General features: G+C 36.4%; 3 protein-coding genes and 1 pseudogene across 5 annotated transcripts; 1 reads left to right on the forward strand and 3 right to left on the reverse strand.

Moving 5' to 3' along the window:
• Positions 1–2018: 2018 nt before the first annotated feature.
• On the reverse strand, positions 2019–3815 carry LOC143449805 (general transcription factor II-I repeat domain-containing protein 2-like). The gene is made up of 2 exons (XM_076950134.1): positions 2526–3815; positions 2019–2441 (listed from the first exon to the last, which is right to left on the reverse strand). The coding sequence occupies exons 1-2, from the start codon at positions 3813–3815 to the stop codon at positions 2019–2021; spliced, it is 1713 nt and encodes a 570-aa protein (XP_076806249.1).
• A 5246-nt stretch (positions 3816–9061) lies between these two features.
• Positions 9062–9205, reverse strand: LOC143450938 (5.8S ribosomal RNA; annotated as a pseudogene).
• A 796-nt stretch (positions 9206–10001) lies between these two features.
• Positions 10002–18741, forward strand: LOC143450178 (ankyrin repeat and MYND domain-containing protein 1-like). Of its 3 annotated transcripts, none has more exons than XM_076950617.1 (19): positions 10002–10458; positions 10841–11470; positions 11724–12017; positions 12252–12425; positions 12514–12698; positions 12788–12930; positions 13023–13206; positions 13334–13505; positions 13801–13950; positions 14604–14744; positions 14995–15102; positions 15177–15308; positions 15457–15609; positions 15743–15863; positions 16364–16541; positions 16753–16842; positions 16908–17062; positions 17201–17477; positions 17697–18741. In XM_076950617.1, exons 1-19 carry the CDS (start codon positions 10135–10137, stop codon positions 17863–17865), a joined length of 3780 nt encoding a protein of 1259 aa, XP_076806732.1. In that variant the 5' UTR covers positions 10002–10134; the 3' UTR covers positions 17866–18741. The 3 variants fall into 3 exon arrangements, 2 of the variants coding, with proteins under 2 accessions (XP_076806732.1, XP_076806733.1); XM_076950618.1 differs by having other exon boundaries at positions 17700–18741; XR_013114654.1 differs by lacking the exons at positions 17201–17477; positions 17697–18741 and adding an exon at positions 16077–16155 and having other exon boundaries at positions 16908–16959.
• Positions 18742–19209: 468 nt separating this feature from the next.
• On the reverse strand, positions 19210–25229 carry LOC143448706 (ras-related protein Rab-6B-like). The gene is made up of 8 exons (XM_076948552.1): positions 25076–25229; positions 23875–23933; positions 22453–22506; positions 21510–21615; positions 21253–21364; positions 20951–21044; positions 20811–20877; positions 19210–20651 (listed from the first exon to the last, which is right to left on the reverse strand). Exons 1-8 carry the CDS (start codon positions 25137–25139, stop codon positions 20578–20580), a joined length of 630 nt encoding a protein of 209 aa, XP_076804667.1. The 5' UTR covers positions 25140–25229; the 3' UTR covers positions 19210–20577.
• Positions 25230–26977: the final 1748 nt, after the last annotated feature.

Below are 26977 nucleotides of genomic sequence, written 5' to 3' on the forward strand. Positions count from 1 at the left end.
TTTAAATTATACACGTATTATTTCTCGTTAAAACTCTACTCCAATTTGACTGACAGTCACCCTCATGTAGCAGTGATGAAGAAGCATACATCAGCTCATGTAAGTACTTATGCTGCACGGATTTTGAACAACACGCATATACAGTTAGTTAACTTTCCAATCTAGTCATTCTGTTTTAAAATGCAATGGAACTATGAAAAATAACTGCATATGAGATTTCAAATCTTCTTGCTTCAACAAAGCAAAGTTGGTTTAACTCAGACACTATTTTCTGCCTTCCTTCAATCGCGCTCATACATATGACACACACACATGAAGCACATTTTATACAAGAACTAAACCCGCGTTTCTCAAGGTCATCAGAACATTCTTTCAGTATTTACCGGTGACAATTACTGGCCGCAACTTCAATATGTCTGGCTAAATGAGTTTACCATTCGGTAAAACCGCAAATGCCTTAACATGCAATTCAAAGTAATCTTTACTTCAGTCACTGTGTCCTGTGCGCAACACTGCAATACGGAAATCACGTACGCTACTGCTGCTGTTATCTTCAAGCATAGCGCACGTGACATAACGCACTCCGAGACACTCAGGCGATTTGTATGAAGGTGACTTTTGAGATAAGTTTATCAAAGGAGAGTCGTAAACAGAAAAAATAAATCCGCCTGCAAAGAAAGTCATACGAAGAGGATATTATATTCCATGGCGACTACACTATGGCGATGAAATGAAATTTTTACGATATGTTATGCTTTATTTGGAAGTAGAGCATGTTTTAATAAGTACTGTAACAATAAATCAAACATGTCGTCTACCTGGTATTGTAATGATAATATACTAATTAATCTTTGCGTGACCAAAACTTGCTGATGATTGCTCATCGCTTCAGCCCCGGTCACCAAGCTTGTCTTTGTGCAAGTTTCGATAGACACACACACACATCAATTTTTTGTAGGTTACCACTATTTCAACGAAAAACGTTTAGCAAACATCGGTTTTGAAAATTACATTACCGAAAAAAAACACAATTTTAAAGACTTTTTTCGATTACGGAAGATCAATTTATTAAGTTTGGTAACAGATTACCGAAGATTCGGTTATAGAAACGCGAAAACACAACTTCGGTAACCGGAAAAAATCATTTCTAATTCAGTTATGGTAATCACAACAAAAACATTTCGAAACAAATCGCAATCCGTCTTGTACAGGCTCCGAAAACTGCGACTGTCCCAACCGGGCCGATAATAATTAATAATAGGCCTAAGCTTATTATGGCAGGCTAGTTGCAAATGTAACAGGACATGGTAAGGACTTGCCCATTGTGTTTAATCGGATAATAATGAATTGTATTGAAAGCACATACGTCGCGACATTCAAAGAAGGGTAAATCGACAGTGTAGCGGTTTTGATGGCACAAAGCTGCGTGGTACCACGCGCCCAGTTTCTCACATGTAGCTGCACGTTTACGTCTTTCACCAGTTAACTTTAATTTGCCCCTGATGTTAGTTTCAAACTGTAAGCTTTTTGGCTGCCACTGTTTAGGCTGACCAGAAAAAAAATCTTGCGTTCGAAGCTATTTTTTATGATTTCTTGTAACTCCTATAACCTCTTATCTTTAACAACGGGTTGCGTTACTCACTTTCGGTCAATTACATTTTTTTCAAGCTTTTTAGGCTTGGCAAAAGCAAAAACAAAGTAATTATTTTACCGTAAGTGGGTCACAGAGCCCGTTGTTAAAAACAAGTGGTTAGGAGACAGGTAAGCAAGAAATCGATTTAAGATATTTAGGGTTTAATTAAAGTTTAATTTATATTAAAAGGAAAATTTAGGTTAGGTTTAATAAAAACTCAATACGGATCGAAATATTAACGCGGATGTTCTAGCTCAGAGGTCGGCAACCTTTAGCATTAAAAGAGCCAATGTTCCCAAGTTTATTTAAATTAAGACCTATTCGGAGCCATAACATGTAACTGTCGAGTTGGCCACTAAAACAAAAGGTAATTATAGCCTACACTTCATGCAGAATTTCCTAAAATTTTTGCTTTGTACATGCGAATATTCTGTAATTTCAACAAACAAAACCCGACTATTAAACACAACACATGTATGGCATTCCACGTATCGAACACGAGCTTATCTGGTTTTTGAAGCTTTTCAAGGTCACTCCATTTGTGGTTTTGACGAAGCGTGGCCTTCTGGCGAGCAAGATCTTCAAGGTCAGCTCTCAAGCTTCGGAACTTAGATACCCACATATCCTTGTCAGCTATGTCGGCCAGTTCAAGCTCAAGAGTAGCTTGACTTACAGCTGTGAATGCAGTCATATTCAGCAGTAATGGATCGATTTCCAGAGGTGTAATAGGGAAGGATAACGTATCTTTTTCCTTCCTGAAATCACAGAATCGTTGTTGAAACACAGTTTGCATATCGATGATAGCTTGCTGAAAGTAAACAAAATTTAACTGGTTGTGTGCTTATTTGAACTCTTTTAGAAAGGGAAAGTGAAGTAGTGTACCTCTCTGTACATCTCTGGCAAACACTGTCATCTTGCGCTCAAAAGCCAAAACCTCCTCCAGCATCTGCAGGGTTGTGCTACCTTTTCCTTGCAGGCTTTTGTTCAACGTGTTGAGGTGCGATGTCATATCCACCATGAAATGCAACTTTTCTACCCAATCTGGCTGATCCAATTCAGGAAAAGAGACCCCTTTGATTTTTAAAAACGTTTTTTCGTGTTCCAAACTCACAGCAAATCTTTTCAGTACCTCCCCTCGGGACAGCCATCGAACTTTGTTGTGTAGCCGCAGATCTGGATATGTGCTATCAAGTTCATCTAATAATGAACGAAACTGTCGGTGGTTTAATCCTTGTGCAATTATTTTATTTACTACTCGAATGACGAGATTCATCATTTCATTGCACTCCCGGGGAAATGTTTGAGCGCACAATGCCTCCTGATGAAACATACAGTGAAACGTCAACAGATTTCTATCCAATGACTTCTGAAGTAAACTCACAAACCCCTGCTGCGTTCCTACCATATTTGGTGCTCCATCAGTAGCGACCGAAACCAAGTGAGTTGTGTTTATTTCTTTTTTTTTGAGACAGTCTAACACTGCCCCACAGATGTCTTCACCTCGCGTCTGGCCTTTTAGTGGTATTATTTCAATCAATTCTTCCTTTAATCCAGTAGAATTTACGTATCTGCAAAACAGCGATATTTGCTCAACATCACTGATATCTTTTGAACCATCACAAGCAATAGAGTATCCTGGGGCTGAATTGATATCCGAAATTTGTTGAGAACTGATGTTGGCTGCCATTCTAATAGTTCTGTCTTTGACAGTTTTTGCTGAGAGGGGCATGTCTTTGATTTTCTGAATGATTTTATTCTTGTTTTTAAAGTCTGAGAATAGATGTTCTGATATTTTGATGTATGTCTCTTTTAAATATTCTCCATCTGTAAATGGCTTTCCATGACAGGCTATCTCTCGAGCCGCTATAAAACTAGCAGAAGTGCTTGATGTGGATGAGTTCATCCACTTACTGAAAAAAGTTTTGCTTTGATTGGCTCTCCGCCGCAGTTCTAAAACTGCTTTTTTTCGCTGATCTCCAGCAGGATATTTTTCTGCAAAGACATTGTGCTTATTCAGAAAATGTCTTTCAACGTTTGATTTTTTGTTGTTTGCTAATTCCTCATCACATAACAAACATACCGGCAAGCCAGTTTTGCTAGCAATGAAAGCAAATGAATCTGTCCATGAGGGGTTGAACATTCTTTTTTCGTCCGCAACTTTTCTCTTCTTACACTTTTCCATTGCTAATTATTAATCGATACAAGACTATACTGTTTTGTTGTAATATCGTTTCTAAACTCTTTATTACCTAAAAGATTTTCAATTAGATGCTGCTCTAGACTACGGAAACTAGGCTTACTATTAAAGATAACTCTGGTATAGCCTACTGGCAATAATTTGGCAAATTTGCAAAAGTTACTGATAAATAACTAATGGCGATTTACATATTTAACAAAGAGTATCTGACACTTTTAAACTGTTTACAAAATGCTACAGGCTACTACACACTGCATCGTGACACTGCCAGGTATAAGATAATGCTAACATTAATTGTGCGGTAAACACGTAACAATATGCTCTTTATCGTTTCACAGAGGGGGGCGGGCAAATCAGAATCTGTCCGCATACATGCATTGTAAGCCGTGATGAGCCGCCATTATTCCAAACAGTCCTGAAGGGTTTTTTCCTTAGCAAGATAAAAGCATTAAATCTTAATGAAAAAACATACTAAACGGATTTGTAAGTCATAATTTTCAACAAAACTAGTTTAAACTATAGAGTCGTTATTAATTTACAACAAATTTTTTTGTATTGCCCAAGCTCGCAGTGTTTAAAGTCACGGGAGCCAGAGCAGAGGGCTGAAAGAGCCGCAGGTTGCCGACCTCTGTTTAATCTAGCTCAGAGGTGACGAACATGCGGCCCGCCAAACAATTTTGTGCGGCCCACCAAACGATTTGACAAACGCCCATACATGCATGGCATATAGGACTTATAGGAATTTAGGGTTGCCATACCGTCCGGAAAATTCCGGACATGTCCGGAATTTAGGGTTAAATTTTGCGTCCGGGAGACCAGCAGTCTTGAACGAAGCGTCCGGTGAGACCAGCAGTCTTGAACTTTCTTTCACCTGTTTCTAATCTTTGCGCAATGCGATATCAAAAGCTGATAGCACAATTGAGTCGCAGCAGTATGTCTTCAATAGATTGCCGCACTCAATCGATGTATTTTTTACGGCCGCAGGAGCAGCTAAAAATCTGCCAAATGAAGCGGTTGTGCTTGAATGCTAATTATTATGCAAAATGTTAAAAAAATTGTGCGGCCCGCTTGCTCAGCCGTAACTGACAAAGTGGCCCGCGTCGTCGAATAGGTTCGTCACCCCTGATCTAGCTAGAGGTAATAAATCTTTCCAGCCAGGTTTCGCTTCGAAACGCATTAGAAGAAGGGAATAGAAACGAGACAAGTCATAAGTTTCGTCATGTTACGTCAAGCTGCTTGGCAGATGAAGACGCCAAGAGCAAATATGTGTGAGTGAGCGCGGTGATGCGGTCGGCGTGGACAGTAACCAAGCGACGTCGGCGTGATGTTGATTCGATTTGTGTTGTAATCCTCCGTCATTGCATTTTTGAAAATTTGTGCTTGGCGTTGGTATTGCGTCGAGTAAAAAATTATACAATAAGTAGAAAAAGTTACAATCAAATTATGAAAATTTTCATTTATGCCCGATTTTGAACTGTTATTATTAGATCACTTGGTCTAATGTAAGTGTCTGTCCTTGTTTGAGTCGGGAGTAAATAGATGAATAATTAATCGAACAAAGTTTCATTGCTGTATCGTAAATACTTTTCAAGTAACGTTAAAATAAAAACTGGGAATGTAGAGGTGATTTCCTATAGTTATGGTCACGTGACAAAACAATATTTTTTCTTTTCTATAACAACGATAATTATTTCCACGATGTTTAAAAAAATTATCTCGACGCCACAAAACGTTATGCAAGAAAACATGAAATTTTTGGCGTTGACAAAACATTCCTCATAAATTGCCCTATATCTCCTTATTATGTGATCGACATTAAAGTGGTGTGTTGGGGGAGCAAGTAGCTTTAAAACAAGACGAGAAAAGATAAAGGAGACATTAACCGTCCAAAAGTACTAAAATTTGAAAGTTTTTGACGATTTCTCCAAAAAGTATTCTCCTGATCACGCTCATACACGAACTTGACTGAGATTTAATTAAACCTCACCCACATACCACATTTCAAGAACGTCCGATGTTATTTACGCCAGTTACCGCACCAAACATGCAAAATGAGAAGACGAAGAAGAAGAATAATGCGTAAAACAATAGGTATCGAAATTTTCGATTTCAATCTTTAAAAATAATCCGAAAAGCAAAAACAACATGTATCGAAATCATAGATTTCGATTCATAACAAATATATTGTAGTATCTAATTATCTATGCGTTTGTGCATATTATTATAATTTGCCCTTGTTCCTACGGAATTTTTGTGCAGATCTAATGATATTATAATGTTATTACTTATTAGTGTTTCTATTTCGCGTGTTTAACAACAAGTGCTGTGATATATTTTGGTCGTGTTTAGTATAGGGCATAGGCGACCCGGTTTCTCACATGCTTCAGTTTCGATGACTTCCCAATAACGTCAATCGTCACTAAGGCGTTCAATGCATAAGTTCGCATTAGTTCAATTCTGGCATTAACAGTCTACTGAACGCATCTCTATTGTGTGCTCTGAAAGCAATAGCCGTTTCGTTGTGAATCAATAATTAATATAACGTTATTCAAAAACATTGTCAGTTTGGTCATTGCATTGTGATGTTCAAATAGTCTATCAATGGTTAACGAACGCGCATATCAATGGAGTCAGATTAACGAACTATTGATCAAGCAATAATTAATAACAATCAATCAACCTAGTAAGAACACTGTTTAGTTGACACACGTTGTCGGTGTAAGAAAAAAAAACAAGTAATACAAATAAATTTGTGATAAAAACAATCAGCTAAAAGAAATTGTACATTTGTATCATGAAATTTGAGAAACCTTTATTGTTTTTATCTTTATCCATTTTCATTATCCCAGAAATATTGCATTTATGCAAACATGCGTACAGTAGGTTGTTATGATTTAATGGCAATTGTTGCTATGCTTACGAACCAAGCTACAGGCTACTTGTAGTCACAGACGTTAGCCTGAGTCTCAATAGCGGAAATGTACTGTGTGAAACTAAAGAATAAATTTGTTCACCTTACGATGTAATGGTGTCTTCGGTTAGAATGAATATTAATGTTAGAATTCTGAATTTTTTGGAAGTCAAGACTCAGATTTAAAAGCGCAGCTGAATTTAGTTTACAGGAACTCAAGAGTCAAGTTGTATAGCCAGTTCTTTCTTAAGTTCATAAGCTAGCCTATAACCTACCTGAGTTTTTACCGATCTGACGGCGCGGTTTTATTAAATCTATTAAGAAACAATGACATTATACTGTTAGAAAGGGCTGAAACCAATCGAATAACATAGGGCTATAATCGACCTTCAGATCTTTGACCAGAAAATAACGATATTAAAGACTAGGCTAGGCTTATATAGGCTATTGGGCTGTAAAATACCATGAATAGGCTATTTAGAACGGCTGAAAATTATGAAATCAAAGGGTTAAAAACGAATGTTTACAGTAGAGCTGTAACTGGGACTGTAGGACTGAAATAGATTGCATTGATTTGGGCTGAAAGCAGATAGATTGGAAATAGCTAAACAACTAGGCTATGGTATGATAATTTTTATTCTCGGATTTAGAACTGTTCACCAGTATTCTATATTCAAGGCTAATACACAAGTGCACAACCACAGGATGCCTTTGTATACAATACCGAAGGTATTAAACTTGTGACATCATCTGGTTGTGCACTTGTATACTAGAACCCTATATTCTATACCAGTGTACCACTATATTCAGCAGCCCATATGGACTGAAAAATAAAAAAATATGACAACATTGAAAAGGTGCTAAACGATTTGTAGCTCACTTATCATTATGAATAACTGTAACTTCATGTATGCATGCACAATTGCACATAAGCTAATTGGTAAATGCACTCATAGGAGCATGCATCCAAGCATGAGCAGGTTGAACCCACATGCATTCAGGCATGTACCAGTATGTAAACGATAAAGTGTATTGCCAACAACAACTTCACCATTTTAGAATGGACTGGTAACTCACCAGATCCTATTCCAATTGACAATTTGTTGACTATAATCAAAACGTGACTTTGTAAACGGAACATGACTGTACTACCACAAACAAGCTGATTAAGGCTATTAATTTAATACGATACAGAGATGAAGAAATCACCAAAACTTACCAAAAACTAGTAGAATCTGTGCCTAAAAGTGTTAGACAAATTTTCAAGAACAAACGAAGCCATATGAAATATTTTCTAATGTTGAATATTTTCTAATGTTGAATATTTTCTAATGTTCTAATAAAAATTGAAAAGTCATTTAATTCATTCAGTATTGTAAGCCTAGTTATTTGCAGCCCTATCCAACCTTCTCAAACTGTCAAGCTTATTTATTCTTATCTTAGTTTTTTTCAGTCCTTTTCAATCTTTTTGTTTTTGGCCCTACTCATTATAGTCATTTGCAACATTACTCAGTATAATCATATTAGCTTTAATCATTGTGGAGTGTTTGTGGATAAAATATTCTGGTTAAAAGTTTGCTATAACTTCAAAAATAAATTTTTTTTTTTCAAAGCAATGCATTCTTTGTTTTATTTTTAACTTTTGTCAAAGTACGAATTTTTTCTAAAATCCACAGTGCATATGCATAATAATCAGTTGTTTCAAATATAAAAAAAATTCCTCAACAATGTTAATTAATGATACAGTACTTCCTCGATTATCCGGTCAAGTTGGGTCAATATTTTCAAAAATCTGACCGGATAAGCAAAAAAAACGGATAATTGAATTTGTATTTTTACCGAGCACGCACGCAAATCGCCGCCATGGGCCTGACACCCGCTATGGGACGATCAGATCGATCAGAAGGACGCGGGCGATCCGCGACGCGCGCAAGACGAATTCTATACGCCACAATTCCGGAGCGCTCCAAAAGCGACCGGATTCGGCGATGGGCTCATCCCGCTTCACTCGCCGTTACTGAGGGAATCCTCGTTAGTTTCTTTTCCTCTGCTTAGTAATATGCTTAAATTCAGCGGGTAGTCTCGTCCGACCTCAGGCCGAAATGTAAGAGACGTCACACGTGCCTAGGATCGACGACGTTCGCGATCGATCGCGGCGACTTGGCGAAACGAGGACACCTCTTCGAGGTCGATCCGTCGCCGCCGCGCTCTCCGATCGCGTGCCGGACCCTTGCTGACTTCGACGGGACGGCGGAGACACAGGTCTCCGTTCGACTCCGCATTCGCCCGGGCGACGGGCGCGCCGGGATTGCTTTTCAAACGACCCTGAGGCGGGCGTGGTCCCGGGATTAACCCGAGGCCACAATTCGCGTTCAGAACGTCGATGCTCAATGTATCCTGCAATTCACGCAGCTAGCTGCGTCCTTCATCGACTCGCGAGCCGAGTGATCCACCGCCAAGAGCCATCATCGTTTATCGTTTCAGCTTCTACGAAGCAGTCACAGGTTTGAATGTGAGCGCCGAGCGGACGATCTGACGACCGTCATTTGAAACCGCGGGGGTACTCGACGCCCGTGAAAGACTTGTGCCTTGTCGAGCGCCTCAACGGGCGCGTCTTGACCTCGACAAGCGCGAGAGGCGGCCGGTTTCCCGGCAAAGCCGCCGCAGCTCGAGCGGGAGCCTCCGTTCGTTTCGATAATGATCCTTCCGCAGGTTCACCTACGGAAACCTTGTTACGACTTTTACTTCCTCTAAATGATCAAGTTAGATCGTCTTTTCGGACACCGGTTCGGCCGTTGCCAGCCGCTCCGGGTCCAATCGGAGGACCTCACTAAACCATTCAATCGGTAGTAGCTACGGCGGCGGTTCAACGTCAATTGAAAAATAAAAACCAGAGTAATCTCACGCATATGATAGTTGCAAGTGCAATCATGCGAAGTAAAACGACCTCCCAAAGTCATTGATCACTCGGCCGGATAATCGAATGCCGGTTAAACGAGGAACGGATAATCGAGGAAAAACTGTACTTTGCATTTCTTGCTTTCCGCAGTATGGCATTCCTAAGGTCCCTCTTTTTTTTCTTCTTGTAAATTAGTGTTGCTTCTCTGTCAAAACTGTCAAAGAACTTTTTATTTTTGCTAGTGGTGAAATTAGTCATGGTGCATAATTGCATGACAAGCCATGTCATTCCAATTATGTCCAGGTTTTATGGAATTAATAAATATAATTAATCAATATTCTTATAAAGTGGTAAATTACACAATTTTTGTGAAATTTTGAAGATATTTGGCCCTTTGGCCTCCATAAATTTGTACATACCCTAAACTACAATGTTGAGAACATGTCATATATTGGCACACTGAACTTTTTCTGAATATCAACAAAAGCTTGAGAATGCCTTCGATTAGTCCAGACCAACAAGAAAAAGATGACAAGAACTTGTTTCTACGATTAAACACTTCAACTACTCGTTACACAAAGAGTGCTAAAACCTTTTCCACATACGAAATTTTTACAAAGTTGAAAGATGTTGAAGATGAGCCTGTGTTGTTCGGAACATTCACTTGGCCTTCTGGTGCAACGTATGAAGGTGAATTCTCTGACGGATGCAGAAATGGACAAGGAAAGCAAACCTGGCAAGATGGATCTGTATATGAAGGGTTGTTCTATAATGACATGCGTCATGGAAATGGAGTGCACAAATGGGTTTCTGGAGAAGTATGATATTTTTTGTTTTTCTAAAATATTTTAAGTCCTTTATTATTTTAAATTATTTCAGCTTACCTATTTCTTACCTTATCACTGTGTATCACTATTTTTTTCAATTACTGGTGCTCTGATTAATGTTGTTATTACGTTCTAATTTTGCTTAAAAGCCATAAGAGATATCTTACTGCGTTGTTTGTTGCTATTTTTAAATTTTCAGCTACGGTTATGCTTAATCAGTTTTCCGTTTCTCTGTGAACAACAGTTGTGATTTAATGATATTAAATCATTTGCGATTGATGTAGTTCTATTAATAATGCCTATTAATAAATGACTTCGTAAATTATTTAATCTACCAACAGTAATATTTTAACAGTTTTTAATAATATTTTAGGTTTATGAAGGGCAGTTCTATAAAGACCATCGCCACGGTTCAGGAAAATACATTTGGCCTAATGGAACAAAATATTTTGGGACATTTTACTTGGATAGAAAAGAAGGTTATGGAAAATTTATTTTTTCAAACGGTGATGAGTTTCAGGGCCTCTATAAAGCAGACGAGAGATTTGGTCCAGGTGTGATGAAGTATACAAATACAAAACAAGGAATAGATGTCGGAATTTGGCATCGGGAGAAACTCTTTAAGATCTGTGAATCCATCGAAAACACATTTACCATGAAAGACCATGAAGAGTATGAATACTTCCCCGAGCAACACCTGGCTCGGATAGATTTAAGCTCGGAAGCAGATAATCAAATCCACAAAATGATGGGTAAAGACAGCGACCTGTTTACATTTCTTTCAAATGATTGTAAATCGTTGTTGTTTGCGGAAAACACTGCCTTACCACCAGGAATAGAAACTTATTCTAAAGATTTTGAGCATTTACCTTTGACTATAAAACATAAAGAAGATTTAGATAAAGTCTTCTATGGCACTGATTATGAATTAATCAAAGGCGACACATTGTCATTTCTGATAGCTACTAACAACACTCCTTTGATGATGGATATTCAAAAACATGTACGTCTTCCAAAAACTTTTAGTAGTATATATTTCAACAACTTATTAATGAATAAGTGTTAAATGAATAAAAAAATAATAAATTAAATAAGTGAACTAAAATTTGTTTGCAGTTTGCACCTATAATAAAGTAAGACTATGATATTTTGGACATTTTTCGTACTCAGCAAAAGGAGAAATTTTCTTGATAAAAGTTTTAATTCTCCTGATATGTAAAGATATTACATTTAGATAATATGTGTATATCTGTTAGATCTACAGATACCGACATGCTGCTAGTGAGGTGTCCTTTGATGTGAACCCTACAACTAACTGCCCTGACATAAAAAAGAAGTCCCAGTTGGGCTACTTGGGAAATATTTCTAAAACTTTTATTGAAAAGGCTACCGTTGGTGATATTAGAATGGTCTACTCTATTCTAAAATCTGGTTTAGTGGATCCAAATGTGTCCGACTGTCATGGTAACACCGCCTTGATTGGCGCTGCCATGCACTGCCATGACGAAGTTGTCAATTTACTCTTAGATATGGGTGCTAATGTCAATCAGGTAAAATTCTTTTGACCATTCACTTTGTAATCATAAATCCGTCAAATGTTTCTAATAAAATTGTTATTGGAATTTTTCTGCTTGCTAGTTTTAATTTGGAAATTTTCATCATAAATTGAAAACATTAACTTGTCTTTATATCATAGCGTTTTTTACATTCTTAAATCCAACTTATAATCGCATGCAACTTAAAAATTTTCAAAAGCATTGTAGATGTGTTTTGTTCATTTCAAGGTCAATGATGAAGGCGTGTCAGCACTTACAGCATGTCATATATTTTATTACCCTGTTGACCATTTTAAGTCCAACATTGCAGAGGATTCCATACACAGATTTCGAAATAAAGACAAAACAGGAAAGAGAAAAGGGAGAAAGCAAAGGCGTGCAAGTGTTCAGTTAGGATCAAGAGTAAGAAATTCATCCAATAAACAGACATAGTATATTACTAGTACTTAACTTTTACATTGCTTAAGCTTATATATTTTGCATTTTTCAGCGATCCTTTAGTCCCATTCGGAGGAGTTTAAGCCCAGGAAGAAGATCTTCACTTCCAACTTCGGATTTAACTAAAAACCGAAAAGGGCAATACAATGATAGCAATGTGTTGCTACTTTTACGAGAAAAATTGACAAGTCCTATAAATCAAAAGGGTGACATTGAGACATGCAAAAGTGACATAAGGTGCTGTTGTAAAAGTCTTTAACCCATTAAGTTTATTTGCATCAAAGCATGTTCTTGTTGTTAGCGTATATAATTCTCTGATTGTAAAGGATAATGAAGGCTCACAGAAATATGATATCTACAAAATCTCGAGCTCAATCTGCTGAAGCGAAAAGTCACCAACAGTTCGAAGAAGAACTTGATGATAGTGCTACTGCTACAACAGACACTGAAGCAAGATCTTCAACTGCTGGTAATATATGTTTTTAGTCGTGTTTTGAACAAGTTCTTTAAAAATAACAAATTTGAAATCTAATCATGATACAAACAAAACAATGGTTTCAGAAAGACCAACATTTGATTCAAATGAAAACATGATGCAATATGATTTTGATGTTCCTGATGACCTGATTGAGAGAACTGCTACTTTACTCAGCTTAAATCAAAAAGCAGTGAGTGGAGTTTCAACACGTGATGGGAAGGCCATTAAGTTAGGCACTGCAGGAGCGTTAGCCGTATGGAAAGCAGAGTAGGTTTGCTTTATTGTACAAATTTGTATTTATATCACTGTCTGTTTTTGATGGTTGATTTAAAATATATTTAGTTAAGCAATGCAAATTTAGATGACATAAAACTCTAGTGTTTGTTAATTTCAGGCATGTTCGTCTCCAATTTATGATTGAGTTGCTTTTACAAAGAGGAGCAAATCCCGATATAGGAACAGTGCCATTTCCATTGTTGTTCTTTGCTGTGAAAGCTGGAGATGTAGATGCTGTAAAATTGTTGCTAGAAAGAGGAGCATCCACAGAACATCGCCTATCAGGACAGGTGGATTTTTTCTGTTACAAGTACAGTATCAAATCCTGTTATATGTGGCTATGCCCAATAGTTTCTAATTGCGATGAACATTGTATAATATTGCTGTAAAAATTCAAACCTTGAACCTTTGTTAGATTTTTTTGCAATGATTTATGTTACTGGAATGTCTTACACGGATATGTTTTGAATAACATTATTATAGTGATCAAAATATCTCAATATTTTTAAACGGCTTTGTAATGAGCGAATTTTCAACACTAAATTTGCTGTTGCAAACAGTAAAATACTTTTTTAATATTTTTAGCTTGGCGGTCTTACAGTTTTGCACATTGCAAGTGGAATTAAATGTCCTGAAGGTGTCAAAATTGTTGAATTACTTCTCAGCGCAAATGCTAATCCGAACACTGCAGCTCTTGATGAAGGGTTTATGTTATCAGATGGGGACACAAGTGTTGTAAGTTTAAATTCCAGTAATTCAAGTAACAATATGTTGGCAAATAAAAATAAGATACCACAGCTGTGTCCAAACTGTTTAGTTTCATTCAACCATTTAGTGTTTTTGTGAAATACTAGCGTGTTTTGTTTTGACTTTTGGATTGTGGAGGTATCAACAGTTGTATCATCAAACATCAGCCACCTTGTGATGTTTTGAAAGTATGATCAAAGTGGAACGCTTGTTTCAACAATAGTTCTTTATTACAGCATGTCATGGTTCACAAACTCTTTTTGTTTTGTAAATGACTACACATCTAGGTTATTGTAATAAAAGCGTCAGGGGTAAACTACTCTGTTTGCTCGGTTTGTTTGTTGTTAATATGGTATTTCAGGTTTTTGCTGTCCTCTTAAAGTTTGCACCGAATACACGCACACCTAAACCAGAAATATTTAACAATTTTTTTTGTGCTTAATATAAATCACTTCTAGTTCGACAAAATAGAAAACAATAATAAAATAACCTCTGTTATAATTATTAATATTCCGTAGTACGTTTTATATAGTTTTGTGAGAAGACTTTTATGTCTGGTTTGTTTTAAAATCAAGAAAAATTGTTGTTATTATATTGAGGAAGTAATAGTTTTAGTTATGTTTTGTTTTTTGATTTGGTAGAGCGAATACTCAGAAAAAAGTACACAAAGTTCAAGGCGGAAAGAAACTCCAACACAGTGGGTAACGGAGGGGTTGAACTTTGTCGATGAAAGTGGTCGCACTCCACTGCACATTGCTTGTGAAAGGGATGATAATTATAAGGTGCGATTGGACAAGTTTTACTAAACAATTGAAAGTAGATAGAATTGCCAACCCCCATTTCCATTATATAGGTTGTCTTGTTTTAGACAGGTTTGTCACCATCACTATTCCTTATAAGATTTATCGTTCATCATCACTATAATCATCATTTATTACTATAATTTAAAGGTTTAAAGCCATCATGACAATTCACTGCCTTCATTTAACCTTCGAAATATTTGCAGCTAATAAGCACATTTATGTATTTCAGTATGCAAGAGATATTGTCCATTTATTATTGGATAATGGCGCTAACCCCGACGTGATATGGAAAGGGCATTCTCCACTTTCACTTGCTGTGTATTCCGGAAATGATCTAGTGAGTAACTTTTCTTACAAATACTAAACGTCCTTTTCTCTAATTGTAACATGTAAATGAAATATTTCCTTTAGAGTATTGATGAATTACTCCGTTATAACGCTGATGCTAGTCTACCCTTGACAAGGAACGTTGGAAGCGTGTTGTGTGTTGCTGTTAATCCCAAATATGAAAAAAGAAGAACACCAGAGGAAAGAATTAAGCTGGTAAGCTTTGTCTGGTATAAGGTAAACGTAGAAAACGATGTACAGAATTATCCAACTTCCTTCCTTTGATGTCATTAGTATTCTATAAGTTTATGTAACTGCATAATAATCTTACCAGAGATTGATTATAATGTATGTAACTTTGTAGATTGATAAACTTGTGGCTGCTGGTGCAAATATTTTGGCTCCGATAACGTTTGGAGTGAAGAAGTTGTCAGGCACCGTTGTTGATTATGCTCATTGGATGTTTTACCAGGATCTAAGGATTTCCCACACGCCATACCATGCCCTCAATTTAAAAGTTAGTTCAGACTCTTTTAATCTCTTGCTACGGATATTTTATTCATGGCAGTGCCATGTTATCCTTACAGAAAGTAAAAGCACATTTGACTACTTTTTTTGTTAAGTGATTATTGTAGCGAAGCAATTTTTAGGAACGTGAGACATACACGGCTCGAAAAAGACTTCTGGCGCACCTGGGGTCACTTTTACGTGATGCGGCTGTCAATGTAGAACGAGAACGATTGATCCAGGAGGGTCAACTTGGCATACGAAGTGAGTTACAATAACCACTAGCAGACTAGCTGGTATTTTTTAGTCGTGTTATGTACGAACACAACCTTCAGTGAAAGCAGTGAAAGAGAGACTTGAGTTGCGCAGAATACAATTAGAAAGATTTGTTTTTAAAGTATTTTAAGGTTATTCTCATATCAGATTTAAATATTAACTATAACGAAGTTTAGCCAGTTTAATGTGATTTATGGGCAGCTAAGAGCATCATTTTTAACCGCTGGAAAGAGGAAGATATTAAGATTAAAACCGAAAAGTTGAGGTGTGCGAGATTGAGGTAAACTGACCAACGTTTTTATACCTTTAAATGTAATCAGGCAATAGCATACTTTTTAAAACAGGTTAGAGGTGGTCAGCTGTTGTTAACAATTTAGTTAAATAACTTTTTTCTTGGTATGTTTGATTAGCTAAAAATCAATGGCATTACAAAGCGTTACCTCAGTGCCTTGTGATCATAACACAATCTAATCTGCTTCAACTAACAGGCCAAAGTCCCAGCCGGAACAGTCGGTTTCTGTACGTTGGCGCGGGAGCCGAAGTACTTCGCAGTACTCCAAGGGTCGAAACAAGTACCACCGTGGCCGGGGCAGAGGAAACTTCCTGGGGGCAGGAAGCTCTTATTAGCCGAGTTAGTTTTGCAAACTCGCAAAATGTCGAACAGGGGTATGTAAAATGTTGCTGAGTGTACAAATTTTGACAGTAATTTACATTCACTTGGTGGTAAAGTAGGCAGCTTCACCAGATCACTTCAGTACATTTTAATCTGGATGTTTCCTCTTTGCTGCTTGTCAAACTGTCTTTCGCTTGCTGATATGCAACTTCCAGTGGTACAATGTCTTTAAATTCGTTCGATTGCATGTTTTGTGTGTTACAGCGGAGATGGGATTGTATCTGCACGGAATGTCAAATCGTCGAACCCAAATGTAACGCCCAAAAAGAAAAAATCGTCACTTCGACCAGTCCGGTAGTTTAACAAATTTACCGAGTATCTCAATCAATGAACCTAAACAAAATTGTTCTATTTTTCAGGAAACCTTTATTTCGTTATTGTTATGACTGTGGTCGTTCCGTGGGTGTGCGCCTCACGTCATGTACCCGCTGCCATGAAGTTTTCTACTGCAGCAGAGCTTGTAAAATGAAAGCATGGGAAGAACGTCATAAAAACGAATGCTTAAGAATGAAAGGTAAAATTTTATGTATGGTTCTATTTTATATTCCAATTCGATTTAAATCGAAAATTAATGCAGTGATGCTCCCATGCACTGATGTCGGATAGCAAAAGATATCTCATTTTTTTAAATTGCCGCTTTGTACTGTTTTAGCTGCGTTTCGTGAGCAGAGTCCCATGCCGACTCCATCAGAAGTTGCTGAGATATTTGCCGTGCACACTCTTGATGAAACGATGGAACGAGCTCAGATTAAGTCAAACTCCATCATCGATTCGATCCTCAACCAGCAAATGGCCATCGCTGAGGAGACCATCCAGACTACTGTGTCCAGAAGGAATCTGTTCGGACCCCGGAGTGCTTTGAGCAGCAGATCAGCACGGACACGATGTCTCGATTCGTCAGCAAAGAACCGTCGAACGGCCAGTGGAAGGTAAGTGTACGGTGATTTCCGTAATTCTAATGAAGTGTTATTACGTAATTATAGGAATATATTTTGTAGTAGGCAATGTTAAATCATATGAATAGTAACCTAAATCACAACATAAGTTATTATATTTCGTTTTAGCTAGACTACACTATCCTCATGCCTAGCTTTTAGGAGCCGATAAACTTAATCAATATCACAAACCAATTTAATACATTTCTTAAGTAGGTCCGAGAAAGCATCAGCTGCCATCAGAACTGGCAAAGGACGGAGACAAAATCCAGCCAAGGTTGGAACTGCCACCCGTGTTCGCGTCGGCAAAGATGTTGTGTTTGGTACAACGGGAATGACCTTGACAGAACTGGGTATTACAGAAAACTACAGTTTTAATTGATTGTTTCTCTCTCTGTACGTATTTTAATTGATTTAATTATTGGTTCGGTGCTAGGTACATTAGGTGCAGATACAATCCCGTGCTGTTTGAATGATTTTTTTCTGTATTGTTTGCTAAGAATATGCCTGCACAACTTTTGTCACGGTTATTTCACGTCTGAATTTACTTTCTTACTTATTTTCGATATTTTATGTCAATGTTAGCCGGTACTACTCTGCGTCATTCAGCACATCTGTTGTACATTAAGATAAATATTTAGACGATTGTTTTGTTTTAATTACCTTCATCATACCACTGTTAACTTCCTTTAACTACCAGTCGTGTATCATTATTGGGTAGTAACTGCTGCTGCACTTCGCGCTAGATTGATTTTTCTTTTTAACAAACTACCTTTTTCATGCGTTTGCTTTTTATACACTATGACTAGTTTATAATTTGTAGCAATATCTCATTCGGCCAAATTACAAATTTTTGTTGCCAAATAGCTTGTGCCAAATCAATCTAATCGTAGTAATTAGTTAATTACTTTTCATCCATTTAGTTTAAAAGCCTGAGCGGATTATTAATTAGTTAAAAGAAATTATATATCGCTTGTAGCATCTGTAATTTTTCAATTCATATTTTCTTTTCATCTGCAATTCGGTAGCATGTACAATATATAAACTGTAGTAGGTTCGACTGATTTTCGTTATCTTGCATGTATGATGCAAGAAGACGAAATTACTTAAATTAGTTTTTGCTTTTATCTCTATATTGGTCCATTAACATTTCTGTATGTTTAAGCTTCTAGATTCATTGATATTTTTGCGTTGAAATATCTCGCGCATTCGCATTGAGGCGTGAATTTAATTAATACAATCGCTTTGTTGATTCTGATTGGTGAAGCTGTTAGCACTTTGCAGCGTTTATTTGGGTTAGAATTAATCATTGAGGGAGCATAAATTGTATGAGTCATTACAAGTCAAGCGATAAAATCGGGTGCAATGACGCAATGATCATATGCAAGAAGCAACCTAAAACAATTTAATGTTTTCTAAATGGTTTTCCGTGAACATCTGCTTGAACTTACCACGTCACCCAAATTTCAACATTCATGTATTGACAAACACTGACCCCTGTGTTATACACACTCTAAGTCACATGACGATGATATGCAGATACAGTGTGACATGAAAGTTTCGTCGTGTTGGAACTTTTAACATTGTTACGCCCGTACGGGAACTAAAATTCGCCCTATACTGTACATAATACTGCACAACTAACCGTAACGCGGCCCGTGGTTCGCATGTGTGTAAGCCAATTTATTATACGATCGGCGTTTTCCTATCAATACACTGAACAACATCACGATTTCGAGTTTATTACAATTTCCTTTTACGTACACATAGCGGTATCCAGATAGCGTATACATTAAACGTGACACAAAGACAATAAAATTATAATCGGCCGAGGCGCGACATGCATACTCTCGCCAAAGTCTATAGAGTCCGAAGCAGTGAATACCGCAATTCGCCAGTTGCACTTCTAACGGGGTTCGTAAATCATGGTTGTTTAAAGTGGGTGTGGTCCGCGAACTTAAACAGTAGGGTCAAGTTTTCCAGGACGAAACTGCCAAGACAACGTTAAATGCATCACGAGATCAATTACTAGATGCGAGAATGAATTATTGATGCTTAACTTGCGCCAGTCAAATGCCTTTGTAGACGCACAAGCACTTTTGTAGGTCGAGTTCTGAGCGTTATGGCACGATTGGGTCGTCGGCTGTGGCTTCTGGGGAATTCCAGTTTCAGAATTTTCAATAATTTATAAACTAACGATGGCCGAAGCACTTTCACAACATGGCACCAACAAAACTGTGGGGCATGAACGCTAAGGGGCCTAAAACACCCGACAAGCGAAAACAGGTAAGTTACGTTGACATTTGTCTATCTAAGTGTACACAATAGAAACATATGTACTACCTATTATATCAGCTTTTGTAAAAGTTAAGAACGGCATTTGGTCGTGACAAAGATGCATAAAACGTGGCACAAAGTTAGCACCATTATTAGAAACATGGCGAATTTGTACAAATTTGCAGCAGCGTATTGATAACAATTCCAAACACCTAAAACTATTTGTCAAGTGCATGCACATCAACTATTATTATCATTGATGATGATTCAATTGGAGCAGCTTATGGAAAAAACTTTCAAAAGTAGGAAGTTGCAGTATAAGTAATATCACCAGTGGGCTAACTGTTATTAAAAGCAAGAATATACAGATAATTAAATATATCAGTAATCCAGCAAAAAGTTTGCATATCTCCTCACACTTTGAAGCTGAGCTAACCTGAAGGAGAATTTTACATAGTTGCGTTCACTTTACAAATTATTACATTGGTTATGTCTTCGAAACTATGCATTTGGAGGTGAAGGAAAAGAGTCGTAACTCTAAGCAGCATATCGGGAAAGCCATTGGTATGAAGGGAAAACAAGCTGAATTATTTTCCACTGAGTATCAGGCTTCGTGTAACTGGTGTTTGAAATCAATTGTCACCGAGAACAACTTCAATATACTTATAATCCTAAAATAGCAACTTGATAAATACAAATATACTTATTAGCAAAAAAAAAACAATAAAATTCAACTGCTTTGTCTATAGGTTTCTCCTGAAGAGCGTTAGTGGTAACAACCGATGTTTCGATAGTCTTGATGGATTGAAGATTGATCTTAACATCCACACATGCTCTCCGATGCATGGGCTGGCTCTGTTGTAGGTTTTTTGTCCAATATAACTTCATCCACTGGGGTTTGATAATCGTTACACTAAGGATTCATAACTTAGGCAAACTGTCACATAGATAAATCACGTAGAGTTTGACATAACTTGCAATACATCCATTAAATACCAATAAATAAAAGCATATATAGACTAAACAAAAGATCCAGGAAGCAAAGGATACTGCCATTCTTCTCTTTATCAGGAGAATTTTCCATTCCCGGTAAGGCTGCCGCTACTCTTCTGAACAACTGAATGGAAAATAATATATAGTGAAGTACTCGAGCTTCATTATGCAGCACTCTAATCTCATAACCTACTGACCTGTTTTACATTGTACCCAGTCTTTGCACTGGTTTCAATAAACATTACGTTAAGTTCTTTGGCTTTCCTCTCACCTTCCTCAATTGAAACTTGTCTAACAAAAATTATCATTCATAATATTCATACATGATATAGTACAATGTGTATTGTGTGCTCAACCAGACAAAAAAGACTAATAGATTAACAATTAATCAGATAAAATAGTTTGTAAAAGTTGTTTGACAGCTTCATTACTTGAAACAAGGCAGGTTAAAGAGAATATTCGTTTGCCATGACCTAGCTGTATGGTCAGTAATTAATACCTTTTGTCAGAAAGATCAGTTTTGTTTCCAACGAGCATGATTATCACATCACTGCCCCTTTCTGTTCTAACATCATCAATCCATTTTGAAGTTTGTTGGAAAGAATTGACATCTGAAACAATAGACACCACATATGAACACTATGATATTTGCTTAATCAAAAACTACAGAGTAGTAAAAATATGAGCTCTGATTTATAGTTGATAGAAACAATATATATATATATATATATAATACAGTATGTGATGTTAACATACTTGTAATATCGTAGACAACGACAGCTACTGTAGAATCACGAATGTAACTTGGAATTAAACTTCGAAATCGTTCTTGGCCAGCAGTATCCCAAAGTTGCAATCTCACCTGATTTTTTTCAACAAAAAATGTATATATGATACATGTTGTAATACTGTAACAGGTTATATGTTACCTCTGATTTACAAAAATTAGAGCGACGTAAGTTACATAAGTAAACATCTGACAGGAAATATGTGTGAATGGTTGACAAATGAGTTGAACTGACAATCTCACAGAGAGTTTATAGCATGACTATTGCAACCAATTAGTTAAATAATTCACAGCCTAGCTGCTTGCCCTAGCAGTATTATAAAGTTTAACTAGTAAAGAATCTAATGCATGCAGATATCATACACAAGTAATCAATAAATCAATCTATGCACTGAGTGACTGAGCTATGTGAAGCTAGGGATGATCTACTTTTTACAGCACTTATTAATGGTTTGTAAACCATAAATATATAACCATGTTAAAAGTCCAGCCAAGCTTTTACGAATAAAAACCAAATCACCATCATCATCATGAAAATACACCATTTTACAATACACTGATAGCTAAGTGCTGCTGGGTGCTAATATGAGAACTGAAATGAGTTGTTTTTAGAAGGACCCATGTTTTGGAAAGATTAAAAAGTGAAAACTTGAAAAATGTTTTACAATTTTTTGGAACCAATGTATAAATGTATTGCAGTTAATAATAAGTTAATGTTATTACTACTATATTACAACCCAAGATATTTATCACAAGAAAAACTAAATTTAGTAATAACTACATAAAAACCTAATAGGTTTCTCCACTTTTATTTATATGTTTATAAATAGCAAATTACTAAAAATAATCTGAATAGTACAGCATACTAAACATAGGTTCCACTTAGCCATATACAGAACATGGTTTACTCACAGTTCTGTCTTCAAGATACATAGTTTTTGATAAAAAGTCAATTCCAATTGTTGCCTGTGCAAAAAATGATTAACTGTGATATAGGAAAATTATGAAATTTTAGTGAAACTAGGCTATATGGCAAAATAAATGAAAATCATCAATTAACTTTAAACACAGTAGATAGATATGTAAACATACACAAAACAAAAGTAATAGAGCATATAACTGGGGCAAAACAACAATAATTGCTATGTTGCCACATGTTACTTAAATATAGGTTTGAAAATAGTATAACTGATAGAATGTTAGGATGCTATAGAGAAAATGTTTTGAATTCGAAACTAAACTAGAAAGAAGAGTAATATATACATGACGTATCAACATTTATGTACACAATAAAAATTTCTTTTTGTAAAATCCAGTGCTCAAAACTTGAGGCTTGTGTGGTAATAGTAATGTTCTTGCATTTAAACTGTCCAAAGTTTACAGCGTGTGTTGTAATGAAAATCAAAAACACAATTAACTTGCATAACAACAAGACAAAACACAAACAGACGGACAATCAACTAACATAAGCAGGTCATGTACCTTGGACTGTGTGAAGTGTAAATCAGCGGAGCAGCAAAAATATAAAAAGCATTTGTTAACAACATGGGAATTAGATTTGAAATGACTATACAATGAACTTTCAACATTACTGTATCCCATTGCATTAAAGCAAAGTCACTTTCAAAAAACAAATCTTTTTATACTGCTAAATGCACTAGTAGTGAAGTTATTAAATAAAATCAAATATGTACCTTGTAAACACGTATTTGCATATGACTTAAGTTTTGAGCACTAGACTAAATTTAACAATGTACAGTATATTAAACAAAACAAATAGCCGATTATAAAATTTGTACATTATAGCACGTTGCCAAGAATCTGGTCTTTCTTCTGTGAAAAACTTTAATTTCTAAAGTTTACTTCGTTCCATAAAAAAAAACGCAAATTAGTGGCAGACTTTTGTGAAATCAATTTCCACCATTGCTTTAGGTCACAACTCACAATGCATATGTTATTGAGTTAAAAACTACAGCCCCATTCATTTTAGAAGATCATTCCTCTTTCACTGCTTTTTATTTTACTTATTACAATATTATTTGTTACATAATTTTCCTTTTCAGCACAAAATTTTCAAACTTCATAAAGGGAGTTGCATTAAAACTTCTTTGGGAATGACTGGCTGACCTTATATATGTTCATTATATTCATAATACTTAAAAAGAGCAAAAAAATAAGTCAGAACAAATATGTTTCACAAAAAGTTTTATCACACTGAGGACTTAACGCATTTGCTATTACACAGTAACCCAATTACATGTTACTCGTACATTAGATGAGGGACAATAAAAGCAAAGTCCTTACATAAAGACATAGTAATGTACGTATATATACCTGATATGTATTGTCAAAACTGTCATACATAAATCTGGTAATTAGTGATGTCTTTCCCACTGCAAAAAATAGGTATAAGTTATTTATGGTATCATAATCGAAGATATAAAAGAATAAAATTAGCTGAAGTAATATGAAATGGGCAAAATTTAATTAAGCAAAGGTTCATTTGTCACTAATTCTGCTATGCAAGTAAACATCCATTTTTATAGATTCCTGTATTTTTCCGAGTAAAAAAATATAAAAGATGAAAGTTTACATACACTTCTCAGCAGTATGCACCAAAAGATTTATAACCAAGGTGGGTCAGTTCCAGTAAAAGTTATCTTATTGCAACAAACTGTGAGTACGCCATACTATACAAGTTACTTCCGGTCATAACGGTCGCACACGAATCATTGGTCTTCATACTTCATTATTGACTTTATTACAAGAGTGCCATTATAAGATCGAAAATTACATTAACCTAACCGATTAAAACGATACGGAGTAGTGTTTGGTCATACTCCGCTTTGACAATACAAAAATTCAACCAATTTTCTATCATTCAATAAACCTAATTCTGTTTGTTCTACACTCATATCAGTAAAGCGCTTGGCCCGGTACCTGGCATCTAGGCGAAGCAAGCATATGACTATTTTTAACTAAATAAAACAAGACAAAGTTTGATATGATATCAAAGTGGTGCCTTGCTTACTTTTGTTTTTTTCATTTTGGCAATTTAACTATCTGGTCATGTGTCTTTACAGACAAAATCTACAAATACAAATTGGAGCAGCGTTAAGCGAGCCTATTGCTTTACCTGTGACTTTGTGGTCCACATTACGTAACCACATACGTATTTACATAACTTTACGTAATGCCTGACGCAATACTTGCAATTATTGTTAATCGATTAATTATTTGACCAGTTACGCATTATCAGATGTAATGGAAAATGACTTCAGAAAAATGTTTAGTATCGTTAGCCAATTTACTGGCAGACAAACAGGTTTCCTATCAGAAGATAAAGTTGTTACGTTGATCATAACAAACAAAAGTGGCGACGTGTGATGAGTTCAACACATCTTTAGTATTCAGATTTGCAATTGTGAATGAACTATTCATACTTGCCCAAGCCTTCCGCACACGCAGTTTTGGGCACATTTATTCAGGTTTGGGTTCATATCGGCCCATCACTACTAAATTTTGCAAAACTTACCACTTTGTTCCCCTAAAAAAACAAGCTTAAATTTCCGAAGAGGATTTCCAAAATCACTTGTCATTTTGAAAGGGCTAGTATTCAGAAATGTATTATAAGAATTTTAAGGAAACACAAAGTAGCCTAGTCGCTGAAAAGTAAAAACAAAAAGTGAGTGAAAAACATCCATATTTATATATAATATACTAGCAGTGTCCCTAAGCCTGTGCAAATAAAATGTCATAAGAAAAACTACTACCACTTGCTGCTATAAATCCTTATAAACTAGAATGAAATCTAAGAGTATGTTTTCAAATAAACACAGTCAACTTTGTATAAAACTGTAGATTGGTGATTGTAAGCTTGGTCTAATGACTTGGCATGTACCAAAAGTTTACTAAGTTTGGTTGCATTTATTCTAGTAAAAGCAAAAGCTCTGTCAAAACCTAACCAAAATTTTACCAAAAACATGTCAATGGTAAGCAAAATACATAATAAGCTGGAATCTGATTAGGATTTATTTTGACAACAATTTCCCAAATCATTTTGCCTGGAGGCAAGGCCTTTACAAGGTTTCTTTGGTACAAACTCTATTAGTAGTTTATGGAACTTTCTCGGCTGTCAACTTTGCTGTGTCTTTCATTCAGTACATGACCATCTCAGTAGGTGTTCCCCAAGATGTTTTCTTATATCTTCCACCTCATGTCCTCGCTGTTAACTCAGCTTATGGTACTCATTTCTGCTACCCGCATTTCTCCGATGTCTACAATCTTAAGGGCTCAATATTCAGCACCACAAGTCTACAACGTATCACATCTAGGGATGCACAATACAGAATATCGAATCTTAGAGATTCGAATCTCAATGTATTCGAATCTTATTTGCGGATTCGAAATTAAATCTGTTAAATGAACAGTGTGCGATGTTAAACAAATGTCAAGTTGATATTTTCCGTCTTGCGCGCCGCCTTTTTTCTTCATAGACTGTTTGTTCCAAGCGCCTATTTTCTTCCTTCATAGGGTTCACGCAGTTATCAGAACTGCAGAGTGCAGACACGCAGTGTGTTCCCGTACGAGTAAATAATTTGTCCTGCCTAGATTTTAGTTTAATCATCCGTAACGAAAAACGCCAAGAAAAAGCTTAAGTTTGCACGCGCTGCATGTGTGTGCGGGCGAATGATTCATTACGTGTGCTGTGCAGTGCAGTCGCGCACGCATTGATTCACTCACCAACCATGCGCTTGAGATTCGTAAACAAGTAAGCAGTAGACTGTATGTAAGTGTAGAGGAATAAGGTAATCTATTAATTATTATCACTGCGTCATGTCGACTGGTCGTGGGCGAAAAAAAAGTTCCAGCGTGTGGGAACATTTTTGTAAGCCAGATGAAAAGAATAGCGTGGTTTGTCGCCATTGCAAGGCAATTTTATCATATTGCAACAGTACTGGCAGTCTGTTGAAGCACTTGAAGAAAAAGCATGTGTTCTTAAATATCAGCGGAATTGAAGGCAGTCTCTCTTCAAGCGCAAATAACAACAGTAGGAAGTAGGAACAACACCAGTAGGAATTACAACAGTCCAAGGACTCGTGGAAGAATTGTTACCTCTAAAGCTGGCCAGTGACTTTATTGAAGGAGATAAACATGTGACAACTGCAGCCATTATACCATTAATTAAAGGGCTGTTGAGTAACTACTCAAGCTCCTTCTCTACAAGCAGTGCAAGTGTGCATATTTCTGCATTTAGACAAAAGATTAAATCTGCTATAGAATGCAGATTTGCCTTTGCTGTTGCATCTGATGATGTTCCATTTCCATCTTTATTTGATATGGCAACATGGCTTCACCCAGCATACAAAGAAAAGTATTTTAAACCGCATCATGCTACAAGGGTTCACCTGCATTTAAAATCAGAAATGATTTCTGA

This window comes from Clavelina lepadiformis, chromosome 3, assembly GCF_947623445.1.
Source record: "Clavelina lepadiformis chromosome 3, kaClaLepa1.1, whole genome shotgun sequence".
Classification (NCBI taxonomy): domain Eukaryota; kingdom Metazoa; phylum Chordata; class Ascidiacea; order Aplousobranchia; family Clavelinidae; genus Clavelina; species Clavelina lepadiformis.

Excerpts from the sequence above, each read along its gene's own strand:
- LOC143449805 (XM_076950134.1), bottom strand. The coding sequence starts at position 3,815 with ATGGAAAAGTGTAAGAAGAGAAAAGTTGCGGACGAAAAAAGAATGTTC. Across the intron at positions 2,442-2,525 it reads TGACAGTGTTTGCCAGAGAT|CAAGCTATCATCGATATGCA; the intron begins GTACAGAGAGGT and ends GTTTACTTTCAG.
- LOC143450178 (XM_076950617.1), top strand. The coding sequence starts at position 10,135 with ATGCCTTCGATTAGTCCAGACCAACAAGAAAAAGATGACAAGAACTTG. Across the intron at positions 13,506-13,800 it reads AACATCGCCTATCAGGACAG|CTTGGCGGTCTTACAGTTTT; the intron begins GTGGATTTTTTC and ends TAATATTTTTAG. Across the intron at positions 15,309-15,456 it reads CAGAGGAAAGAATTAAGCTG|ATTGATAAACTTGTGGCTGC; the intron begins GTAAGCTTTGTC and ends GTAACTTTGTAG.
- LOC143448706 (XM_076948552.1), bottom strand. The coding sequence starts at position 25,139 with ATGACAAGTGATTTTGGAAATCCTCTTCGGAAATTTAAGCTTGTTTTT. Across the intron at positions 22,507-23,874 it reads GTTTTGACAATACATATCAG|GCAACAATTGGAATTGACTT; the intron begins GTATATATACGT and ends TTTTTTGCACAG. Across the intron at positions 20,878-20,950 it reads CTGGGTACAATGTAAAACAG|TTGTTCAGAAGAGTAGCGGC; the intron begins GTCAGTAGGTTA and ends TTTTCCATTCAG.